This window comes from Epinephelus fuscoguttatus, linkage group LG6, assembly GCF_011397635.1.
Source record: "Epinephelus fuscoguttatus linkage group LG6, E.fuscoguttatus.final_Chr_v1".
In the NCBI taxonomy this organism is placed as follows: Eukaryota; Metazoa; Chordata; class Actinopteri; order Perciformes; family Serranidae; genus Epinephelus; species Epinephelus fuscoguttatus.
Genome location: NC_064757.1, coordinates 5,343,664 through 5,369,255, shown reverse-complemented (window position 1 = coordinate 5,369,255; position 25,592 = coordinate 5,343,664). Strand labels below are relative to the sequence as shown.

At 40.1% G+C, this 25,592-nt stretch overlaps 1 protein-coding gene across 3 annotated transcripts in view; it reads right to left on the bottom strand.

The window, feature by feature from the left end:
* Nucleotides 1–25,592, bottom strand: part of pnpla7b (patatin-like phospholipase domain containing 7b) — a 51,338-nt gene that overhangs the window by 23,536 nt on the left and 2,210 nt on the right. For 2 of the 3 annotated variants that reach the window (XM_049578759.1, XM_049578760.1), the window contains 22 exons: nt 24,636–24,679; nt 24,203–24,277; nt 23,847–23,934; nt 22,676–22,755; nt 19,389–19,483; nt 15,601–15,741; nt 11,973–12,132; nt 11,719–11,799; nt 10,674–10,802; nt 10,445–10,525; nt 9,801–9,921; nt 9,618–9,695; nt 8,279–8,361; nt 7,019–7,168; nt 6,674–6,751; nt 5,764–5,969; nt 5,534–5,665; nt 5,273–5,396; nt 4,975–5,164; nt 3,653–3,802; nt 1,557–1,620; nt 1,136–1,304 (listed from right to left, as the gene is read on the bottom strand). In XM_049578759.1, coding sequence (XP_049434716.1) covers nt 1,136–1,304; nt 1,557–1,620; nt 3,653–3,802; nt 4,975–5,164; nt 5,273–5,396; nt 5,534–5,665; nt 5,764–5,969; nt 6,674–6,751; nt 7,019–7,168; nt 8,279–8,361; nt 9,618–9,695; nt 9,801–9,921; nt 10,445–10,525; nt 10,674–10,802; nt 11,719–11,799; nt 11,973–12,132; nt 15,601–15,741; nt 19,389–19,483; nt 22,676–22,755; nt 23,847–23,934; nt 24,203–24,277; nt 24,636–24,677 — 2,517 coding nt within the window. In that variant the 5' untranslated portion in view covers nt 24,678–24,679. The remainder of the gene's footprint in view (nt 1–1,135; nt 1,305–1,556; nt 1,621–3,652; nt 3,803–4,974; nt 5,165–5,272; nt 5,397–5,533; nt 5,666–5,763; nt 5,970–6,673; nt 6,752–7,018; nt 7,169–8,278; nt 8,362–9,617; nt 9,696–9,800; nt 9,922–10,444; nt 10,526–10,673; nt 10,803–11,718; nt 11,800–11,972; nt 12,133–15,600; nt 15,742–19,388; nt 19,484–22,675; nt 22,756–23,846; nt 23,935–24,202; nt 24,278–24,635; nt 24,680–25,592) is intronic. The other variant, XM_049578761.1, reaches the window with a different exon arrangement.

Sequence of the window (25,592 nt, the reverse complement as noted above, 5' to 3'; positions counted from 1 at the left end):
CACAAATATAATTTTTATGCAAACTTGTAATATAAATTCGGAAATGCACATGCTCTGCTTCACAAATGTTATTTTGAGGCACACTTGTAATATAAATTCACATGCAAATTGCTGAATGCGCATTTACAAACTGCTTCTCATTTGTGAACCTCTCTATATTTGTGAGAGAAATCTGTGTGGTGAATTTTGAGACTCCCCTGATGTCGCAGGGCCACACGATTGGCTGAGAGCGAACACACCTGATTAACTGATTAATTTGTCAATCAGAATCATAAATTTGATTGACAGATTTATCAGTCAATGGTGACGTTTGTTGACCTGTGACGTCAGGGGAGTCTCAAAATTCACCACACAGATTTCTCTCACAAATGTAGAGAGGTTCACAAATGAGAAGCAGCTTGTAAATGCACATTCAGCGATTCGCATGATCTGTGAATTTATATTACAAGTTTGCATAAAAATTATATTTGTAAAGCAGAGCGTGTGCATTTGCGGAACAGATCGTATGCATTAGTGAGTTCGAAATACAACTGTGAACCAGAGTATGTGCATTCGTGAAAAACCCTGCGTGAGTTCATTCATTATGAGACTGATCTGACCCCATATACAAGGCAGATTTATTTTCAAATGTTACAGACACAGCATGTGTGACAGGCCATTAGGTCAGACTTATATAAGCCAAAAGCATGTCTAATGCTTTAAATAAACATAATTTCTGATACATTTGTCTTTTCCAGTCCTTACATTGGCTGATTCCTTTAATAAAATCCCTTTTTTCATTCTCTAATTTCACTCATTTGTTCACATTTCAGACCCTCAAAGAAATTTTAGGCCTGAAATCAAGCTTTGATTTGTCATTTCTTGTGTTAAGAAGATCCCCCATTCATATTAGTCATCACAACTTGAAAGAATTTGTTTGAATTTGTGGCACTGTAATGTGTGGAGGTATGGGACACCCGTCCCTACTCCAGTCCCCCTCTGTGATTCCGGCTGATGTGTGTAAGCACAGCTTTAAGTCACATTCCTCATTGAACTGAATTTGTTGCAATTATTTAACTTGTTTTATTACATGATGACATCATGCACACTTTCTGCTAAAAAAGGCTGAAAAGCAGGTGTGTGTATTTGAACTGACCTCACCCACAGTGGGCTCCTGCTCACCCAGTCCCACAATGATGATGCAGTCAGCCTGGCGGATGCAGCGCTGGGTCCAAGGCGTGAGGCCAGAGTCAGCTTGGTAGAGGACAATGCGATGGATGTCTTCCTGCTGCCCGAGCCAACTGGACAGACGGTACTCATGCACACTTTCAAAAACAAGATACAAATATGAGCCTGTTTGCAGCACATTATCTGTTAACTCATGTATACAACAGTTCACTGTAGATTTAAAATCAAATCGTGTCTGTTTCTCTGGAAGTATGTGACTCTTTAAAAGAAGCATCAGTTGTATAGGTGTGTTTTCAGAAAGATCCTAACCAAACAACTACCAATGCCTCATCAGACTTAAAAAACGTTGACACATACTTTACTTTTCAATCATTGGAAGAAATGTCTACCTGTCCAGAGCAGCAGAGCCTAGGCGCTGTTTGATGATGTCACTGGTCAGGAGTAGAGTAGGGCCTTTAGAAAACAGAAACACACCAAACATGTTTTTAAAATGTGTAATGGTGCATAATAGTGCAATGTCTCATAATGCAGATTCTAAAGTAGTTCCTCCTCACCAGTAAAAGTGGATAGTCATGTTTTTACAAATCTCGACATGCGGTTCACTAGCAAGGACGACTGCACAACAATATGTCATTTAAATGTTTAATTGTAATTCAGGAGGTGTTAGTTGTTGAGGACTGGTGAATGGATGTAAGTGGGGGCTGAGGGTGGAAGAGGGATGTCCTCTGCTAAGTTAATCTGAGAGGATGTAGTGGAGATAAGGCAGAAGGGGACTCAGTTTGGGGTTCCGTCTCAGGCGTTTTTTCTAGTAATTTTTCACCAGTGAGGTGATTTTGAAGTTAACAAATTAACTTCATTTGGTAGTGGGCCTTTACTTTTTTTATACAATCTTTATCCATGCTTATTTGGTTAATTATCACTAGCTTGGTAAGGCCTTGGACTTGGGCTGTACACACACTTTCTTTCTTTCATAAATTCTGAGTAAAGGCACTTTCAAACAGCACTATACAGTAGAAGTTACAATGTCAAAATCATTTTTAGATGTTTGGCCTTCAGCAACAATGGCATAACAGGTCAACAATTAAACACACAATATGCAGGAAAGGCGTGCTAGGCTACAAAAATATTACAGTTTCTAAATTTGAGAGCAGACACACAACAAAGTGCAGACCAGTATTTTTTTTCTTCAAATCTAACCTTAATTCTAATTATATTATTGTCTTGTGTGAAGGGAGCCTGACTATTAAGAATGTCATTGTACAGTGCAAACTGCTGAGTCTTCTGCTGTGCATATAACTGTAAGTTTCTTCAATCCTGATTCTCGAGTTTCAGTCCAAGTCCATCAAAACTGAACCTGTCACACATATCACACACTCTAATACAACATGCTAAATACTCCCAAACATGTAAAGACATTTATTACATTAATTTCATTTTGACAAAAAAATGTCATAAACACCAACCTTTCTGAACTAATAAATATAAATGCACTCATAAAACTCTATTGGGCACACAAAACGATACGTGCCACTTGCACTGATGTAAATCAATAGCTCTACACAGCAGTTTAAAAAAGTGCCTTGTGTACCAACACTACTGTAAACAATGCAGACCGATTTCAGGTACTCATTTCAGGTAGCTTGTTGTGGCTGAATCTAGGGGTGCACGATATTGGAGTTTTTGCCGATATCTGATATGCCGACATGTAACAACTCATTTGACAGATGGCTGATACCAATATCGATACATCCACGTTTTTCCCCACCTAATTTTAGTGACTATGAAGTCTCTTCTGTAGTGGAATTAACATCAAATTATGCATGCATACTCTTATCATGATGGTCCACCAGCAGATGGAGAAATGAAATACAACACTTTTCAATGTCTGTAATATTTATTCATTAAGCAAATTAAGAAAAAGCATGTTGGCCTGTTGTTCATTTTAAAGCCAATATTGGGCAATACTGATGGCGTTCCATTGTTATCATGCATCCCTAGTTGAATCCAAATCTCTTTTAACACTGAAAAGACTTAAGAGAGTCAGCATCATGCATGTCTCCTCATATGCAGCGCACTCCATTTAAATGTGTTTGTCTGTCCCTGCTGCTTCTCACTTCTCTGATGTTTAGTGAGAGAGCTGTCAGTTGAGCAGTTTGCACATGCCCACACAGACCTGATTGGAGGTCTAATCAGGTGGCATGGATGTGGGTGGACTATGGGTGACAGGGCTTTAAATACTGGCTATTAGAAAGAAAAGCTTTGTTCTGTGAAAGTGATTGATGTCTTACATTGTCCTCAATATAAGACATCAATATGGTTACAAATTACCATGGCTTTCCTATGGAATTTTGTATAAAAATGAACATGGCATTCATGTGGAACACATTCTGTGAATGACTGAGTGGTCTCTCTGTGAATCAAGACCCTTCAAGTAACCTGTTGAAGTACACTGTATGTGTGTGTGTGTGTGTGTGTGTGTGTTTACCAATGCCACTGAGAGCATGCTGTAGCTCCAGAGTGAAGGCAGTGAGGGGAACCTCCTCAGACACAGGCAGGATGGACACAGTGGACAGGTTGGAGGCTGGATTCCCAGCATCCCACTTGCTGGTGGGGGTGTGGAGAGCCAGACTACGAGCTGCAGGGGAAAGGAGTGTTTTCTCATTGGATATTTCAGACAGAAAGGACATTTTTCAAATGCTGTATATGTGCAAAATACTATTTACTGAATATCTATGCTCTTTTATTACCTCTCTTGCATATATCTTAATTTGTATCTCATTTTATACTAAAGGCCAGCTTGATCTCCACACGGTGGGCCCTATTTAAATGATCTGTAGCTCAGAATCTTAAGTGCATGGTGCAAGTGCATTTTGGAGGTGTGTCCAACTCTACTTTTGCTAGCTGAATGGTGCATTATCTCGGTGCAAGGTAAGGTGCAAGGGGCAAAGGGGTTGTATTTAGTCCCTTAATTAATCAAAGGTGTGTTTTGGGTGTTATATGAATTCATCTAGTCAGGGTGTCATCTCCTATTCCCTTTAAAAGCCAACACATGCGCCTGCACCTGAATACTGCCATTTATATGTTGGATTCTGCAAATTGGAGAAGCAAGCAGTTTTCCTGCTGACAGTAATAGCGTAAGAGCAGTAATGTCACTGCAGCAAATATTCTGTGACATTTAAGTGGCAAAACGAAAAACTATAGTTATAAAGTTGACAGAGAAAACAGAACTAAAGTTTTACCTTCTAAAATAACAAAGTTCCACTGCTCCTCATGTATAAATGTGCACAGCCTCATTCTTAATGAGCAATCAGGACAGCAGCTCTGCTGTGCTCTATTCACATTTTACAGAATATAAGTCATTTTTTTCCTTATTAATGATGTATTATTTCACGTACTTCTGCACACTCTGTGTGTGTGTGTGTACGCATTATGAACCCACCTATATAGGTGCATCTTACTGTCTGAATAATGCGCCCCTTATATAGCAGGAAAATAGCAATCCCTTTCTGCTGCCTCAAAATAGCAACATGCAAACAATGCACCTGACCACACCTCATTTAAAGACCTGCACGCCAATGGGTGCACAGCTGGGTGCAAGTACATTTGCTATTTACACAACCTGGGCACTGGCAATGAACATGACAACTGCATTGGTCTGAAACTAGCAATAATAGTAACGCTGCACTGTGCAATGCTTTGCTCTGGATGCAAGATAGGACCCCATAACTGGTATCGTTCCTTTATTTGGTAGAGTTCATGACTACAGTTTTTTCCTGACACACACCTACAAAAGGGGTATGTAATTACCAGCCAGAGGTCCATTGACCTGTTGCATGTTGCCCAGGATCTTCTGTCCCAACAGATGAATCAGCCTGGTGACAACCTGAGGATACCTCCTCTTGATGGAGTTTAGGGCTCCTTCAGGTAGCTTGGCCAGCTCGGAGTCCCTGACAGCATGGACCGTGGTGGCTCGGTTCATGTGAGTGAGGGCCTCGACCTGGACAATCCAGAAACAAGGTGCTATACTGCTATTTGTAGTGCCTAAAAATGTGTTTGCCCAGTGTGCATTGAGATAGCGTCTTATCGGCTGTTCCTGACCACTCACCACACCGATTAGATCCCCACGGCCATACTCTCCGGCCAGTTCCTTCTTCCCATCATCCTTTGCAATGACAGAGCGCAGTCGGCCACTGAGGACAATGAAGGTGCTATCTGACTTGTCTCCCTGTCTAGAAAAAAAATTAAACAAATGACTGTTTTATTGGAGTAAAAAAAGTTAATCAAAATAAATCTCATTACTATCAATAGTAGTGGCGCACTCATTCTTTCAGTAAGAAGCCCATCAACACCTCCATAGAGTAGATACCTATAGACGGCACGGCCAGCCTCCAGAGCCATCCAGTCCAGAGCAAAGTCAATCTGTCTGACGAATGGTGACACTCTCTTCACCACAGTGTGAGCTACATTCAACACCACCCTAGGCTCCTCACGCATTATCCTGCAAAGTTAATCACAGGTTTGTTTGCATCCAAGTGGTGTGATGGGAAGAATTCAAAGAAATGACTAAATGTTTTGTGTGTATGAGCTTGATCCTACTCATAGAAGTGGGCCTTGGATATGGAGAGGAAGGTGCAGTCTCTGTGAGCTCGCACAGTGAAGATAAGGGGCTCCCCTGTAAGAACAGCCAGGTGACCCACCATCTCCCCTGGGTGGGTGACAAACAGTAGAGACTCCTCCTCACGGTCTATCATACGCTGGTAAACATGGAGCGATCCAGAGATGACAAATGCCACACTCACATCCTGTAAAAGGTGTGGAGGAGGACAAAATGGTCTGGGTAATTATTACAAAGTCTTAGGGCTGCTGTGAAACTGCGCCTACTTGGGGCAACAAAAAAGTTTGTCTTTGGTGGGTCAGTATAATAGACGACAAGAAAGGACAGCAGAGGAGATACCCACACACTAATGCAACAGGGCTAGAAAGCCACAAAAAGGTCCACAGGCTGAGATCAATGCAAAAATAGTTTATTTATTTAAGACATCTGTGCACAAAAAAGGTGCTCAAAGTGCAAAAATTATAGCGTGAGTAAAAATAGCAGCAAATGTTTTAGTCCTTGACTGTAATCAGTGTTGGAGCACTGACAATCATCAATGCTAGTAGCACAGCTCGGGTAGCACTGATGATAGTCAGACTAGCTACTCACTCTTTATCATTTTTGCACTTTGAGCACCTTTTCGTGCACAGATGTCTTAAATAAATAAACTATTTTTGATTGATCTCAGCCTGTGAACCTTTTTGTCACTTTCGAGCCCAGATACTTTGGTGTGCAGGTATCTCCTCTGCCGTCCTCTCTGGATAATGATTAGACATCAGTTAGTTGGTACAACAGTTTTATTTAGTCGTGTCACTGAGTGGGAAACCTGGCCATTTTTTGTAAAAAGCTACACATGCATTTGCTTGAACAAGAGCAACAAATTGAGAGGTAAGTTTCTGTCGACAGACTGACCTGGTCTCCCTGGTGGGCCACAACAGAGCTGGCTTTGACCTGCCGAAAATTCACCCTCCCCTCAAGCAGGCTGGCATCCTGATAAAATGACAGTACATTTTAAAAACACTGAGAAATGTGTCAGACCAGTCTGTCTGAAGCATCCAGTTATAACTGTTTCACAAACCTTGGATTCCCAATTACACAAGTATTGCTAGATCACCTAAACAAACTATATTTATTATTATCTTGAACTATTTCACAGATTTTAAAGCACTTTACAGTTAAAATATTCCAATATATATTTCAAACTGGTAAATTTTGTGTGCTGAATGATATTACAGACAGATAACATTTGTACACTACCTGTAATTGGATGACCTGCAGCAGATCCTTCTTGGCAGCTTGGAAAATGGCATTGACTTTATTATACTGGACATTTCCTCCTCCAGCATCACTATAGTGATAAACAGCAGATGGAGTGTGCTGCATCGTCACACTCTTCTTCAGAATGGACTGAGGAGACAGAAAAATGAGGAACGGCATGGCTGAGACTTCAGAAAGACACAAAACTACAAACTAAACGCTTACTCTAACTAACCCTGTCCATGCCCATGAAGTGTCTGAAATAAGCCATTACATCTGCTGTGCAACTCTGCAGTGTACCGCTCAAATAAGTATGATTTTGCTTAGGCTACATCTATTTGCTCAATCATATAAATACTCATGATTACAACAAATACCTGCCAGTTCTAATCCTTAAACCAACTAAATAAATGACAGGGAAACAGAGAGCTGCTTTATCCTCCAGTCACAGACACTGCTGCATTGCCCTTACCCCCTAACACACTAACTTTATCTAGGGCTGCCTTTACAAAGATGACCTTTGACTTTGACTATGAATTAGATTAGTCAGACCTCAAATACATGTCGAAATGCATTCATTACACAAAGTTGTCTTGTTCTTGACTAACTGAACTGTTATGAACCCTGGGTAAATTAAGATTTTTTTTATAACTAAAAAAAAACATGGCTGACACTAGGGCCCATTCATTCCGAGCCCCCATGAACAAACGCTGGGCAAGGGGACCAGTGGAGCCCAAACCGTGTAATCACAGCTTCCAGGTCTGTCACATGATGCCAGTGGGCCCAAAAAAGTTTCACTTTCAGGATTTGATCCATCTGGTCAGATATTATTCTTAAAGGCTAGAGGAGCTGCACGATTAAATCATTTAATCATCATATAAGGTAGCGGAGAACTGAACCAGAAGTTAGTCGCTTCTGCTGCCAAAGTATCTAGTGCACCTGTTCTATGGGCCCAACGATACAGAGGATCCAGATAATTTAAACCCAGAAGAAATTTAAACCCATTTTGGTCTATGTGCCACTGAGCAACTTTTATAGGAATGAATAGGGCTCCGCCTCCAACACTCTACCGAGTACTCTTTGTATAAACCATAGTTCACTCCAGCAGAAAATGTTTTCTGGAAAAACTTGACAGTAACAAAGCTATTTGCTGGGCACTACAGACTTGTGTAAAATATCTTTGTGAAACTGACTCTAGATGTTCAAAACCTGAATTTAAACTAACAGCAGGAACAAAAAAGAAAATCCTTCTTCAGAGACCTTCATAGGACTGTGAGACAGACTGTCCTCTTTGGCAACTCGAGCCCGTTCATATACTCTGTTGAGGTCGAGTGACATTTCACCTGCGAAACACAAAAGTCATCATGTTTATCATTAAAGTTTGGTATCAGCAACAATACTCACTGACACGATTATCACAGCGAGGTGGAGAAGCATCTCCCCATGCCAATGTGTCTATAGAGACTGCTATATTTGTTGTAGTATAAAGAACTCTTGATGTTGCTAGTTTTAACTGCAGCAGCTTTTAAAAAATCATTTTTTTTTATGTTTCTTTACAACTCAGATGTCTTGTGGAAGCCTTCCTTTGCTAGTAGACTTCATTTCAAGTTTGCTGGTTAACAATTCAAATAGCTGATTCAGGTTTGGCAACTACACTGTCATAAAACTTGCATAGCAGACCCTGTGTATGAGAACACCAACAATAACATAAGCTGCAGAAGTGAGAAATGATTGGTGATTTGGTTTCAAGTTATTAGTAATGACCTGCACAAAAGCTCATATAACACTGACACAAAGTTGGATTTCACTTTTTTGACATTAGTTTCAGCTAATTATATAGAAAACATCATGCAAACATTTTGAATGTTTGTCTTAAAATGTGTTACATACTTTTCTACATGTTCCAAGGCCTTCCATCAAAAACACACATTGCCTGAATCTATTTAGATAAGCAAGTAGCATGCAGAGAAGACACAGTTTTATGAACTCTATATGTCCTATTAAGACAAGAAGGACACTGAAAATATTTAAAAAAGATTTAAAAAAAAATAATAAAATAGGGATATGTGTAAAACTAGAATTACAGCCCTGCAGTTGTATGTCCCATGAACCAGTCAAGTTTCTCTTACAGTTTACATACATGTCTGTGAAAACATGGATGTTTCACACACATCTCCCCCTGGCAGCACAGAACATCAATACAATCAGCACAGTTTCAAGGTGGACACCCAAGATTGGTATCACCAATTAAGTAGTTGACCAAATGCCTCCCCTTCTGTTCTTGAGATGTGATGTTGAGTCATATTATTATGTCACAGTGAAGTTGACCTTTGATCACTATATCATGTTGTCCCATTAGACATTTTTGTCTGTCATGATTCAGTACGAATTCTTACATTATGGCCAAAAACATGTTTTGTGAGGTCACACTGACCTTGACCTTTGACCACCAAATTCTAATCAGTTAATTATTCAGTCCAAGTGGGCTTTTGTGTCAAATTTGAAGAAATCCCCTCAAGGCGTTCTTGAGATATTGCATTCACAAGGATGGCTATCACCAGTGCAGAGGCATAGAAATATACTATGTGTGTGAATATACCTGTTAAAGCCAGTGGGGTGGAGAGAGAGCGAGGTTTCCTGTATTTAGGTGTGGACATGTCAGAGAAGCTGGACTTTTCTGTTAGCATGTGTAACAAGAAAATATAACTTTAGACAAACATTACCACACACACATTACCGCAGCCTAACAGTGAAATGCTGTGAGACAGCTGTTGTTTTTGACCTGCGTCACCCTTTTCGGAGCCCAGATCATCAGAGTGGGAAGGTTGCCTGCGGAAGCCTTTGTGTGGATGACTCTCACCCAGAACATGGGCCACCGATACCAAGGAGATGGCTTGGCTCTCCTGTAACACACATAAATCAATATTTAATTTTCAAAAAAAACCAAACACATATCTTCATTTGCAAACCTTCTCAAACCAAATATGTACTAAGGTTAAACATATTCTCTAAATATTCTATAACAAATGCAACATTTTGATCAAATTCTATATAAATGTAAGTGTAGGGACTGAGGGAAAAAATGAGGATATAACTCTTAGCGCCAAACTTTAGCTTGATTGGCACATGGGGTCACAAGTTTATTTGTACCATATTACTTAAATAACTAAACAGGAAATAACAACACCTCTCTCAAGAGAGTATAAGTAAGCGCAAGAAAATGCAATATGTGCAATGCAAATTCCAAGAGCTTTAAACATCCACTGACTTTCTCATATCTTTGATTCTATGTGTTGCTATTCAATTTGAATGAACAAAAGGGAAAACATATGTGTGAGATCATAAATGGCAGTAATCCTATCCTATCTAAAACATTTTTGTACAGTCTACATCAGCCCAACCACAGCGTGGAGCACAGTCAAGTACCGGGTTGAAGAGCTCAGTGGTCAGGCCAAGGTAGTTGTGTAAGGCAAGGAAGGTCACTCTCTGGAGACGCACCATGATTATCTACAGAGGACAGAAAACACAGACTGCACTATTAATGCTAAAGAATGGGAAATTAATACATGTTTGTAAGCTGCCTGTGCTTTTTTGCATGTTATGTACTGGCTTGCACTTGAAATCAAATACTTCTCATTGTCAGTGGACGCTTTACCTGAATGACACGGACCAGAGTTTCAGGATATTTCTCAAAAACTGACTGGAAGGCTGCAGCTGGAAGACGCAGGATAGTGGAGGGAACTGCAGCTCGTGCAGACACTGTTTTATAAGGTGCTGGATAGCCCTTAAATACAGATAACAGAGAGTGTGAAAGAAAAAGGGATGCTGTAAAAATCTTTACGAAACAGATTTGAATTGTATAACATATCCAAAAGGTGGACATGAGTAAAACAGTAAATGAAAGATGGGCTGATCAAGATAAGATAAGATACAGAATTAGCAAAAGTCTGGAATTACCACCTCGTGGTTGTCCTACATGAACCAGTGAAGTTCCAGTTACAATTTCGATCCATGTCTGTCCAGACCTCTATGTAGCCATGACGGTTGACAATGCTTCAAATACGGATATGACATTGAATAATGGACAGAAAACATGTCGCAGTGAACCTGACCATTGATCCTTACAAGTTATGATATTAAATAATGGCCAAAAGGGTTTCTGCAGAACATTTTGATATTACAGTGAGTGAAAATGGTATATGATTGTTTTGGATTTAGAATGTTAACACCTCAGCATTGTATCCTCTTAGACATTTGTAAGAAATACTGTCACAATTAGTCCATGAATTCAGTTCATTCATTCAGTTTATGACCGTGACCTTTGATCACAAAAATCTAATCAATTCATTGTTAAGTCAAAGTGGACTTTTGTGCCAAATTTGAAAAAATTCCCTTGGGACACTTTTGAGATGTCACATTCATGAGAATGGGACAAACGTATGAACAGCCCAAAACCCAAAAACATAATGCCTCCATCCACGGCTAGCACCAGCCCGAAGGTATAACAATGCATTATGAAGTGTTCATGCCATACCATAAACTACAAATCTCCATCATGCAAAGCTCTAAGCTCAGACTACACAATGACCAAACGTATAGTTGATCTAATTGTATGTAATGTGCATGTAATGTACAAGTGACAGCTGCTAAAAAATCTGCTCTGGAATACAAGTGTATTACATATGAGGGTGAAGACGTACAGTGATGACATCCATAATACTGAGCAAACTGTGAACACTGTCTCCTGGTAAAACTTCCTTCACCACAACGTCTGTACCATCCTGCAGCAAGAGAACACAATCAAATCTTAACATGAGAGCAGAATAACAGTCACAGCACAGGTTAGGGTTCCAACACTTTTACCATTCCCCTCACAAATCACCAATAAACAGAAAACACTGAAGAAAACAAGCACTGCTCCATGGCTGGGTGTGGAATATTATTGTGGTCTTACACTCTCATGGATGCACAGCTCCAGGCGGCCATCTTGAACCACGTAAATACTGTCATCAGTGTCACCCGGTCGGAAGAGTCCCTCTCCCTGATGCAGCTGGATCAGCACCATGTGACGACACAGCTCCAGGAAAAGAGGCTTCTCAAAGTGGCCGAGCACCCTGGTTAAAACGCGAGTGCAGATACTGTGAAGTTCTATCACTGCGAACGATATCCACATTTTAATTAACAGTCACGAAATACACACTACAAATCTATCATTCAATTTGGCACGTGAAATTATACAATGTACAACTCCACTGAAATGTGATTCCGTCAGCTCCTTCAACCTGTACACTGCAATTTAGTCCCCTTTTGCCTCTTTTACTTCCTACACTGTAGGCTGCTGCTTTATTATTGTCCGTATTTCCAGGCTGCAGTAGTTGTAAGCTACAGTTTGTGTGTTTATGGCATCCTGGATGGTTCTGGTAATCATAATAATTTCACTGTAGTTTTGAGTACAGTTGCCTCTCTTGTTTCACAAATTAAACCAACCATAGACCCAGTGAATCCAATATAGACAGTTTCAAACTTGAAAACATAAACATTCTAAATGGGTCCCTTTGTATTTCCTGTTGGAATGTTTTGCGGCGTATGTGAATGACATCAGCTGACAGAAAGTATGGACCCCAGCTCTTGCCTAACAATGCAGTTCCAGTGAAGTGGGCTATACATTAGTGACGTTGCTGGCGGTGTCCTGGAAAGTGCTCCAGGCTGCATCGTGTAGTGCATACTGTAGGGCGGCCTCTGATTAGCCTGACCATTCTAATGTCACTGGGAGCATTTATCATAGTTTGTTTACATATTTTGACATTAGCGAGATGGCAGCATGGTTCCTCCTCCCAAACACAATCAGAAAGTCCACTCTGTAGCCGCCTCTGAATGGTGTGTAGCAGTGATCCAGTGTTTATTCCCCTTGAGGTGCAAGGCAAGCAGGAACAGGACAACATGTCAATATTCCTGCTGTCACACCAGTCCTTATTCACCATAAAGCACACGCCTCCTCCGAGCATATGGAGAAAGAGACACCTGGTTGAATAGCTATGTCCAGGATTTTGCCAAATTACTGTGAAACAGAGGACATTTCAGTTCCTGATACCTATTGGAAACTGATGCAGGCATTGAGGTTGTCCAATTTATTATCAAACACTCGTACAATGGCTAGCAGGATACTTGGCAAAGAAGATCCATGAGTCTGGGATCGCAGCCGGCGTTCAGTACCTCCACTGTAGAGATGGACACAGAGATGGTCTTGTTTGTCCATGCAGTGGGTATTGTAGCTGGTGCCCATGTTCTCCACCTTTTCCTCGTTGTTTAGCGGCCACGACAATGTTGCAACATCTGGTAAAGTTTTCACCTCGTGGGTCTGTGTGTGACTTCATGGCTCTGGTGTGTTCTTGGTGATACCAATTGTAGCGGGAATAACCATAGAAGCTGTTTTGAGTATTTTGTCTGGTGTTTGTACCTCTGTCTTTGGCGGATTTTCTCAACTCTGCAAGCTGCAGTCACAAAACTTTACAAGTCTAGAGTCAAGATTAAAATAAAGGCCAAGTTCCAAGATGGTCTCTAGTTACTGAGGTTTACATCTGAACACCTCGACTGGCCAGGTAGCAGAGTTGCAGGTTGAGAGGGATGAATTGATTTCCTTATCCCAATCAATGACTTGTAACCATATGCCATTAACGTCCAACAGCAATCAGGAAAAAAAGTTGTAGCCTGTCTTTTATACAGCATCTTTTACCGCAATTTGACACTTTAATCTTTTCTCTATCTCTCCAACAGGCCGGCATAGGACCTTTCTTAGCACTGGCTCAGTCCACCTGCACATGTCCAGATTTAAAACAAAATGACTGAAATCAAATTAACATGTACACATCGACAACAGTCAGGTGCGCCGTGCTATCCAAGATCCTGAGTGTGTCTGGAGCAGAGCAGGTCTCTGTGTCCCCGTGCGCAGTAGTGTGAATATTTATGCTATTAAGTAAACAGAGAAACCAACCGTTTTTTTTTTACCGGCAGTGAGATCATAACTTTAAAAAATGTTTGAAAGAAAAGTAACCAAAAAAAAAGTGTAATACCAAATATTTCGTTTGTTTACAAGGTATTTTGAATTTTGAAACCTGTTTTATTGACCTGTTCGTAATAAATTACTTTTTTTGGACTTTAAACATTTATCTCAGCATTGCAAGTTATTGATAACGAGAGAGTCAAGACTCAAGCCAGCAGCAGCCACATGTGAGAAATGGCTTAACAACTGAACAGTTCCTACAATTAAACTGGTAAATTGGTTTATAAACAGTGTGCTGTGAGATCTGCAGCTGCACACCTCACAACCGTGCGTAATAGTCGCGCGTAATGACCGCTCCTCGTCAGTTGAACTGCACGTCTTTCATGTTTGTCTCACTGACAGGTGGAGAGCCTACAGAGAGGTACCCATTAGCTACGAGCCGCTCCGCCACTGACTGATCTTGTCCTGTCCTCTCTGACTATCACTAAACTCTGTTGTAACAGTAAATGGGATGTGTTGTAACTTGTGTAAGTTAAACTGTGTCTGTGTGAGTGTACATCTTACCCTGCGATGCGCGATGTGGGTAGCGGGTCCAGCCACACGCTGCTACTGCTGCCAAGCAGCCCCGCCCATTGGAAGTGTGGGATATACCACTACTAAGAATGGGAGGGGGGGACTAAATCTTTTAAGATTTAAATAGCACATTATTGTGCGATTATAATGAGCACCACTTACATTGTGCTTTCAATAAATACTACTGCATTGTTCAAAAATTACTAATTGTGTCTCAAATTATTCTAGGGGGGTACAGCTTTACTGGACAGGGGGTCATGTCTCCCCTGTCCCCCTGGGATTTCTGCCCCTGGCAACACCTATAGTTGCTGCAAAGCGTGTTTCAATAATACAGGCTGCAGAATTCTGTTCAAAATCAGTGTCTCAGTCATTGGGGCAGAAAACACATCTTGAGTAGTGACTACCTCGGAAATGCAACTGAGGAAGAAGACAAGCTGGTGTATCTGTTTACAGCACAGCCAAACAAACCTTGGGCTGAGAGGATTTTCTATGCCATGTCAGACAAAAGACTTTGATCAACAAAGTCACCCAACATGTTAAAAACAAAGTCATGATAGAATTTTGACTCTAGTATTAAGTAAATCATGTGCATGGATCAATTTGTGTCTTTCACATCATGTCCAGTATGTGCTTGTATTGTTTGCTGTGAATTCATTAGTCTATGCTAGGGTATGCAGTTTGAATCCCAAGCAGGAAAGGTGGACTCCCCCAGTCACAATGTTGAAGGGATTTTGAAATACAGATACTACAGTGTGCAGGAAAAAAAGATGCTATAAATGACAAGATAGATTGTTCTTGTAAAAGTTCTGCATTTTTGCCCTTTTAATGACTTTAATGATTAATCATCCAATTCATTCTCAGTCAGTTGACTAACTGACTAATCTTTTCAGCACTGCAAATCACTTTTAATACACACTATTCATTGGGTCTATATGTTAATAAGGGACTGCATAGAAACTGTGCTCCTGTTCATGTGGAAGATGGAAACAAAACATGTCATTTTACTCACCTGACATTTTTCAGCATGTACAGCACCTCAGAGGGCAGATGGGAGTTCTGCACATCAAACTCAGTTAGGTCAGCCTCCAGCAGGCAGGGAGGCGGCTCCTTGGGCTGCAGGGCAGGGGGCTCCCTCCGGATACGAAGGATCCTAACAAGGACATTCTTCATACAGTAAAGATTGATAAAACAAGTCTCCATACCAAGTATCAGCTCTTAATTCTAAGCTAATTTTACACCTCTTTTTCTTAACAAGTTTCTGTCTTCTAAATTGGAACGTAACTCTTTTCTGAACTCCTTAAAACACATCACTTCTGTGTATTTTTTATTACAAATCTTCTTTTTAAATAAATTTATGTCTGTTTATTTTAGTTTTCACTGGAAGTTTTAAATGACTGCCTAGGTTACAGCTGGGGTAGGCACTTAAAATTTGGCGTCATTGGGTAAAATCCCTGAGTAAACTTTGAGCATACTGTATTTCAAGTGGACTGAGAGAAAACTAGACTTCTGCACCTCCTCTTGGCTCTGATTTCAGGCCTTAGAAAATCCAGCCAGTAACACAACACTTTGGCCAATCACAGGTCATTACAGAGAGAGGGCGTTCCTATTTGCTGTTCTATATATTGCTATAGACCAATATCTAATCTTCCCTTTATGTCAAAGATCCTTGAGAAAGTAGTCGCAGACCAGCTGTGTGACTTTCTCCATGATAATAATTTATTTGATGAATTTCAGTCAGGATTTAGAGTGCATCATAGCACTGGGACAGCACTAGTTAAAATTACAAATGACCTTCTGATTGCTTCAGACAAAGGACTTGTGTACTCTCTGTACTTGTTTTATTAGATCTTAGTGCGGCGTTTGACACAACTGACCATCAAATTCTACTGCAGAGACTGGATCACTTAATTGGCCTAAAAGGTTCTGCACTAAGCTGGTTTAAATCTTATTTATCTGATCTTATTTATTTATTTATTTGAATGGGACAGTGCACATTGATGAACATGTTAAAACATGTAAAGATGCCGGATTGTAGCTTGATCGTTTTCAGTTTGTTGATGTTCATAATGAATCATCCTTACGTACCAAAGTTTGTTTTGGAGTTCCACAAGGTTCTGTGCTCGGACCAATCCTATTTACTCTATATATGCTTCCTTTAGGTAACATCATTAGAAATCACTCTATAAATTTCCATTGTTATGCGGATGATACTCAGTTGTATTTATCGATGAAGCCAGAAGAAACTAATCAATTAACTAAACTCCATAACTGCCTTAAAGACATAAAAACTTGGATGAGCACCAATTTCCTGATGTTAAATTCAGACAAAACTGAAGTTATTGTTCTTGGCCCCAAACAACTCAGAGACTCTTTATCTGATGACATAGTTTCTCTAGATGGCATTGCTCTGGCCTCTAGCACTACCGTAAGAAACCTCGGAGTAATATTTGATCAAGATTTGTCTTTTAATTCTCATTTAAAACAAACCTCACGGACTGCATTTTTTCATCCGCGTAATATTGCGAAAATTAGGCCTATCCTGACCCGAAAAGATGTAGAAAATTGGTCCATGCTTTTGTTACCTCTAGGCTGGATTGCTGTAACTCTCTATTATCAGGTAGCTCTAGTAAGTCCTTAAAAACTCTCCAGCTAATTCAGAATGCAGCAGCACGTGTGCTGACAGGAACTAAGAAACAAGATCATATTTCTCCTGTTTTAGCTTCACTGCACTGGCTCCCTGTAAAATCCAGAATTGAATTTAAAATCCTACTATTAACTTATAAAGCTCGAAATGGTCAAGCTCCATCATATCTTAGAGAGCTCATAGTGCCATATTATGCCACCAGAACACTGCGCTCTAAGAACGCAGGGTTACTCGTGGTCCCTGAAGTCTCCAAAAGTAGATCAGGAGCCAGAGCCTTCAGCTATCAGGCTCCTCTCCTGTGGAATCATCTTCCTGTTACGGTCCGGGAGGCAGACACCGTCTCCACATTTAAGACTAGACTCAAGACTTTCCTCTTTGATAAAGCTTATAGTTAGGGCTGGCTCAGGCTTGCCCTGTACCAGCCCCTAGTTAGGCTGACTTAGGCCTAGTCTGCCGGAGGACCCCCTATAATACACCGGGCACCTTCTCTCCTTCTCTCTCTCTCTGGTATTCTATTACTGCATCGTGCTAACTCAGCCATTCTGGATGTCACTAACTCGGCTTCTTCTCCGGAGTCTTTGTGCTCCACTGTCTCTCAGATTAACTCATATCGCAGCGGTGCCTGGACAGCGTGACGTGTGTGGTTGTGCTGCTGCCGTGGTCCTGCCAGATGCCTCCTGCTGCTGCTGCCATCATTAGTCATACTTCTACTGTTATTATACACATATGACTATTGTCACACATGTATACTGCCAGATATTAATACATGCTTTCAACATATTGTGCCACAGTAGCCAAAACTATGACTATAATATTATTACTTTGTAAGCTACTGTCATTACCTGCATCTCTCTCTCTCTCTCTCTCTCTCTCTCTCTCTCTCTCTCTCTCTCTCTCTCTCATTGTGTCATGCGGATTACTGTTAATTTATTATGCTGATCTGTTCTGTACAACATCTATTGCACGTCTGTCCGTCCTGGAAGAGGGATCCCTCCCCAGTTGCTCTTTCTGAGGTTTCTACCATTTTTTTTCCCCGTTAAAGGGTTTTTTTGGGGGAGTTTTTCCTTATCCGCTGCGAGGGTCATAAGGACAGAGGGATGTCGTATGCTGTAAAGCCCTGTGAGGCAAATTGTGATTTGTGATATTGGGCTTTATAAATAAAATTGATTGATTGATTGATTGATTGATTGATTCTACAAATGCAGATGCGTGTGCACGTCCCCTCAGTGAAAGCCTGATTAAATGGCAGTGAATCCTGCAGAGAAAGTTGCTATTCCAGCATTGGCAGCTACTGACTACACTGCAAAGCAATCCAAAAAAGGGAGACAGACTTATGAAGAGGATAATCTAATCTCATTTCAGAGATGGAGATAAAATGTAGCTAATAGTTTAGCATTCTGCTAACTGGCACACAGGTTAGATCCCACACAGCCGCTGGTCTTAAACTCGCTGTGAAACCTGTTTCTGGGGGGTTTGCACTGACGATATTCGAGCTGCTAAAGCTGCCAACCAAAGGATCGTCTCCAGAGCAGGTTCCTGCACTTCTCCCAGCAAAGTAGCCCACAGCAACAGAGAGTAAAGAGGAGGGACCATGAGGTGGCTAGCAGTTGATTCTTGTCTCTTTTGTGGTTTGATAAACAGAGAAAGAGAACTGGGCAAGGAGGGGCTGCGTGAGTGAGCTGCGCACAGCTCTGCAATGAAATAAGTTAAATCAATGTATGGAAAACAGTGGGTGACTGTATGAAGCGCATGCATATGCCTGTGCTCACCAGGTGGGAGGGGCTGAGGACAGAGCAGAGAGCTGCAGGAGGGAGGTGTATTTTTAAATTCTGCCTTTTTTTTTTTCTTTTCCAGATTTCTGCCCACCCCAGCTATAACGTTGAAGGGTTTAAATAATGTATTCAAACTTAAGCTGTTTTATCATTGGGCATACGCAGTAGATCCAATATCATGGTGGCTGGATCTGACAATGTATTTTTCCCTGTCCCTGGTATCTTAAAATACCAGCTTATCTTCTTTGATAAAATAATCTTAATTCAAGGTCCACTTACTTGGACCTTGTTGGGAACAACTGTTCCCAACTGTTGAATGGACTTTCAACGCTCAAATCTAATCTATCATCTGTCCACACCAAACACTGAAAGGGGACTCACTTGCGAGCTATGGACATAACTTTGGTCCTCTTCCTCATTCTCTGCCGGGACGCTGAGTTTGAATTAGAAGAAGGGGCTGAGGACAATGTCTGAACCTGCAACAAGGAAAGTTTGGTGAATTGACATGTTTAAATTCTAGTAATGATTTACAAAAGATAAACAAACTGTTTCTGATGATGAAAATTCCAATCATGCTAATATCAGATATTTGAAATGATAGAAGGTATTTTGCCCCATGCCAGGGCCTAGTGATGGTGATGTCAGTGGCTGGTCAGTCAATAACCACTTTCGTCCATCTGTCCAACATGTCCAACAGAGAAAGATACCATGACATCAACTGGCCAGCTCTATGATTAATTTGATTTGAATACTAGTGGTCTCAAATCTGAGCATCTTAACTTTACTTACACATCCTGTACAGTCAGCCTGTTGTTACTTTTTACACAAGTACTATGCAATCCTAATCTAATATATGCCAGTACTGCCAGTCACACATTTTAGCAGTATCACCTGGATATTTATACTATGAGATCCTGTAGAAGAAGTAGCTGAACATTTGCTGTATATGTGTGTATAGTCTTAAAATTGTAGGAGTCAACACAGTGTAAACTAAGATAAGATAAGATAAGATAAGATAAGATAAGATAAGATAAGATAAGATAAGGATAATATTAACTTTATTGTCCCACGTGTGGGAAATTTGTCTTGGGCTGTAAGAGGTTACGGTCACTGCTCAAATGAAACTTGACAAGAAAACATAACATATACATAACTTACATAAGGACTGAGTGAAAACTATCAGAAAATTAGGACATACACACAGTACAAGTAAGACATACACAGTACATTACATTGTCAGTCTTGGGGGTGGATTACTGAAACCACAGTCTTGACAGTTTTTTGTTTAGGAGAGTTACTGAAGTTGGGAGAAATGACAAATTAAAACGGTTGCTCTTATAGGCAATGGCCCTGAACCGTCGCCCAGATGGAAGTAACTCATACTCATTGTGCAGAATGTGGGACGGGTCGTCTAGAATTTTGTGTGCCTGGTTTACAGTGACCTTTTCAAAAAAGGATTGAAGGGATGGGTAGTCATTTTTACTCATTACCTTATATAGCTGTTTTCACTAATTTCTCCAATTTTGATTTGAACTGTACAGTGAGAGAACCAAACCAGGCAGCCATCCCATGTCTAATTAGACTTTCCAGTACAGCATTATAAAAAAGTGTCATGATCCTGGTGCTTACTCCAAATAGCCTGAGTCTGCGGAGGAAGTGTAATCTCTGACCAAGCCTGGAACAAAGATGATCGACATGCACATTCCATTTTAGCAGACTATCTATGTAGAAGTCCAGGTACTTGTAAGACGACACCTGCTCAATTGCACTGTCTCCTATGACTACAGGGTCGTGAGAACACACTTCTTTTGGGTCAAAGATCATTTCTTTGGTTTTATTAGTGTTCAGTATGAGGTGATCTCATCGTAGTATAAGAAGGGACACTCTGCTACTTTTAGTAAGCTCAAAATGATATTTTAAGATGTAATTATTCTGATGACAACTTCTACAATCATTAGTATGTAATGTGAACAGGATGGGTGAACTCACAGCCCCTTGTGGTATTCCTGTGCTACAGGACTTTGCGTTTGAAAGGGTGCTGTTCACACTAACCTGTTGTGATCGGTTAACTAAAAAAGAGTGGAACCACTTTATGATAGAAGGGCTGACTTTAGTTTTTACAAGCTTCTTAATCAACAGCTGAGGGCATACAGTATCAAAAGCCGAACTAAAATCAGCAAAGAGAACTCTTGCATGTGCTGCTGGGTTTTCTATGTGCTTGTGAATTAGATGAGCCACACGCCACTCCACATCCTCCATGGTGCGCCCTGCCCGGTAGGTAAAGTGGAGTGGGTTCAGATGAGATGTTACTTCAAGTTTCAACATGCACACCATTATTTTCTCAAAACACTAAATAACAACACGTTAGTGCAACTGGTCTAAAATCTCTGTTTTCAGCTGGGTACTGAACTTTTGGAACAGGTATTATAATGGATTTCTTCCAGAGGGCTGAACAGTGCCACTCTCTAAGTAGCGCTGGAAGATGGGGCACCGGGCAGCAGTTAACTCTGTGGAGTATTTTTTCAACTGAGTGTAAACACAGCATTTACAGACTTTGCCGCTGTCTGTCAGTGCTGTGCTCTTAAACCAATGTTTATAATATGACCTCACTGTATTCTGAGCATAGCCCTGGTCCGTGCTTCACACGTATTATCATTACGATTGAATCACAGACTTGAGCATCAGTTTTTCTGAAAGATAAACAACTGGTGACCTCTGAAAAACCTAGGTTATTAAAACAAAATGCAATGGAGCTTTGGGGGCATTTTCTAATAGCTCTCTTTAAATAGGAACATTTTCTTGTTTCAGCTTTAGGAGCACAATAATGCCAATAACAAGATGGACTGAACAGGCAACATGTTGCTTTAGCAAAGCTATTCCTGAAACTTCACAAAAAAAAAAAAATAGAGGGCCACTGTAGGCTTAGCAGCACTGCTGGAATTAGATCAAGGAAGATCAGCTGAACATACTATGATTATACACAGTTTAAACCTTTTCAATCTAACCATTGAGCAGACTGCAGAAGGCCCACACAAAAACACACTAACTTAATATTTAGAGCTAAGTTGCACTGCTGTGGTTCCATAATGATTGAGGGTCACTGACGCTTTTTTGGACTGGAAAATAACTTCAAAGTCAAAGTTCTTCATTGGTTCATGTCATTTAAATTAAACATGGACATATGCAATTGTTGACTACACAGAACAAGAAACTTTGGAAATGGGTTAAAAATCTTCTTTTTCAGACTTTTCAAAATAATTTTTAACCACATTTAAGTTGAAAGAAATTTAAGAAATGTGGACTTTCATGCAGAGGAGTTTAACTCATTTTGACAGAAAGAAATTATAATATGGATAAATGACATTAGATAAAATGTTTAAGACTATTTAATGACTTATTAGGCCCAATATTTATAAATCTGAATTTATTTATCTTCATTTTAAGGACATGCAGACACCCTGAAAATAGATTAAAAAAAAAACAACACTATGGACAGAGTATAATTAATTGTTAACTAACACTGCCAGGTTGGGATGGTTGTAGTTATTTATAAAATCAATTCATGGTGCATCAGGGGGACCCCTTGGATAGACTAGGCCCTCTGCAAAGTGGGTTCTATGTCTATAGAAAGGGGTGACACTGAATATGATGTTAAAGAAGGCACTGACCTTTCTCATGATCTTTCGGCCATAGAACATCACCTTGTCTCTCTTCCTGAAACGATAGTGTGGAACACCAGCCTCCTCCTCTGAAACACACCAAACATTCTCTGTAAGACCATTTGCAGTCTACTATATGAATCGTTCTGTGCCAGTCATACTAGCATTGAATTGGAGTACCATGCTGATTCAGAACATCTGTGTGATTAAATCACCCTACAGTTTCAGGGTATTTAATCCCTGAGAATAACAAAATGAATGCACTGACTCCAAGATTTATTTTTGAAAATCCCATAAAGTGACAACTACTAGTGATTTTTCAAAAATGAATAAACCTAACCCTTTAAATGCATGCTTGTATGAACTGTGAACATTAATATTGTCTCTGAAGCTCTGACATAGGATAAAACTAGAATTAGTGATAAAACTGGACACATCTGTAAAAACATGGATGTTTAAGTTTATTTCCTTTATTAATCCCCCTGAGGAGAAATTCAATGTTTTCACTCTTGCTTGTCAATTACACACAGGTCCGAAAGACACACACATGCACAAACAGGACCTATACATGCACAAATTGGAGAGATGTCAGACTGAGGGGGCTGCCCTTGGTAAGGCGCCCCGAGCGGTTGGGGGGTTCGGTGCCATCTCTAGCCACCAGTCCACAGTCCATATTTTTGGCCAGACGGGGATTCGAACAGGTGACCCTCCGGTTCCCAACCCAAGTCCCTATGGACTGAGCTACTGCCGCCCCAATGCTTCACACATATCTTTCCCCTGACAAACGATCTATACAATCAACACAGTTTCAAGGTGGACAACCAAGATTGGTGTCACTAATACTGACCTTGACCTTTGACCACCAAAATCTAATGAGATCATCTCTGCGTCAAAGTGAACGTTTGTGAAAAATATGAATAAATTCCCTCAAGGCATTCTTGAAATATTATGTTCATGAGAATGGGATGGACAACCCTAAAACACAATGCCTTCGGCAACGGCTATTGCTGACGCAGAGGCATAAACATCTCATACTGACAATCCTCATTCTGAGTCAACATCTATTAATGCATAACAGTGTATCTGGGTATATTTACATCTAGGGTATATACATACTGAAAAAATTCTACATACAAATGTACTCAAACAGAACAGGATGTACAGTGTGCAGGACACTTACTTGACATTTTGTATCTTCTGTAAAATAGGAAAACAACAACTCCAATGACAGAAACAACTGTCACAGCCCCAATCAACACAGCCGTCCACTGGAAGACAAACACATAAAACATATAAATTAGGTATACTGTGTTCTTCAATTAATAAAATGACACACACTTAATATCAGAACCCTCCTTTATTCTACCCATTTAACATTATGTACCAAATGACAAGAAAATACCAAAGTCTTTCATGTGCACCTAGTACATCATCTGCTTCGGGGCACTTCAGCTCACATATTAATTACATTCATGATGACCAAAAAAGCTGTTTGCAAAAAAACATCACAGTCAGGGATTAACTGTCAGTGGTTACCATGTTGGCCTCCATCCTGTCCTCCACAAAATGCTGCATCTTGGCCTTGATATTCGTACCGAGTGGCAGCAGGCTCTGAAACATACAGCGCAGGAAAAACACTAAGGCAGTGGATTAAGCTGGACATGGACCAAGTAGCTTTCAGTCAAATATTACGACCAATGTTTTCAGTTTCTTTAGCATTCATTAAAGCAATTTTTTTTTTTACCCAACACAGGCTGGTGAAATACCTATAGGAATTTGTCATGTTTTTGACAGGGAAATACACTTGCTGCGAGGGTCATAAGGACAGAGGGATGTCGTATGCTGTAAAGCCCTGTGAGGCAAATTGTGATTTGTGATATTGGGCTTTATAAATAAAATTGAATTGAATTGAATTGAACTTTATTTTCAGACAATAAAGTGCAATGAATGGTGTTGAGGGGTGATATACCGGGTATATACTGCAGCTCTCCTCTTCTTCATTGTCTTCCATGCCTGTTTAAAAAGATAATGCAACACTAAATGAAGGCAATCTCTAAGAGTAAAATGAAATTATTTAAACAGTACCTTTCATAAAAGTTGAACAATGACATTTCATTAGGGAAAAATGTAGATTTAAAACTTAAGAAAAGGATTTCTTGCTAACATGGTGCCAGTGTCAGAAATTAGCAAGGGCCACGGGCCATTTGGCCCACAATTTATCCAAGAATGCCCCCAAAAGCCATGTTCCGGGGGCCAAAATTGCCGCCAAGTTTTGGAAACAACTATATGTATTTATATTTTTAACAGTATTACAATCTGACATTAAAGTATAATTTTATTTTCATTAAATTAATTTACCGTCACGTCTACAACTCATTTTCCAGACATAATCAATGAGATTGCACTGATTACATGAGCGTAATCTGACAGAGAAGGGGAGGGGGCTTTGCTGTACCATAAGTATAAATTAACCATTTCTTGGGTGATCTGTGTCTACACAATGACAAATTAATGAAAAATTAAGGTAGAATGAATGTTAAATTTTAAATTAACTTACTTCCAGGATTGCATCTAAGGAATTTATAGTAATTTGGCCTTTTTAACAGTAAAAGTAACTGTAATGTGGTGAAACATTGGTACTGCTATCAGTAGATTAATGGTTAAATCATCACATTTAAACTGGTTGAATTATAGGAAATCTGAGCGATATTTTGCAACCATAACTTTATGTAACTTTATACCCTGCATGGTGCTATATTTTGGTGAAGTTTTTGTGATTATATAATAATAGCCTGGAACTCGAACCCTTGACCTTAGCAATTAGGAACATTAGTGCCTTGGTCCACCAAACTGACAAAAGCAAAAGTTTTCCAAAATCTGGGTTAAACCAAACAAGTTTTTATTGACTAACAAATTCAAAGAGATC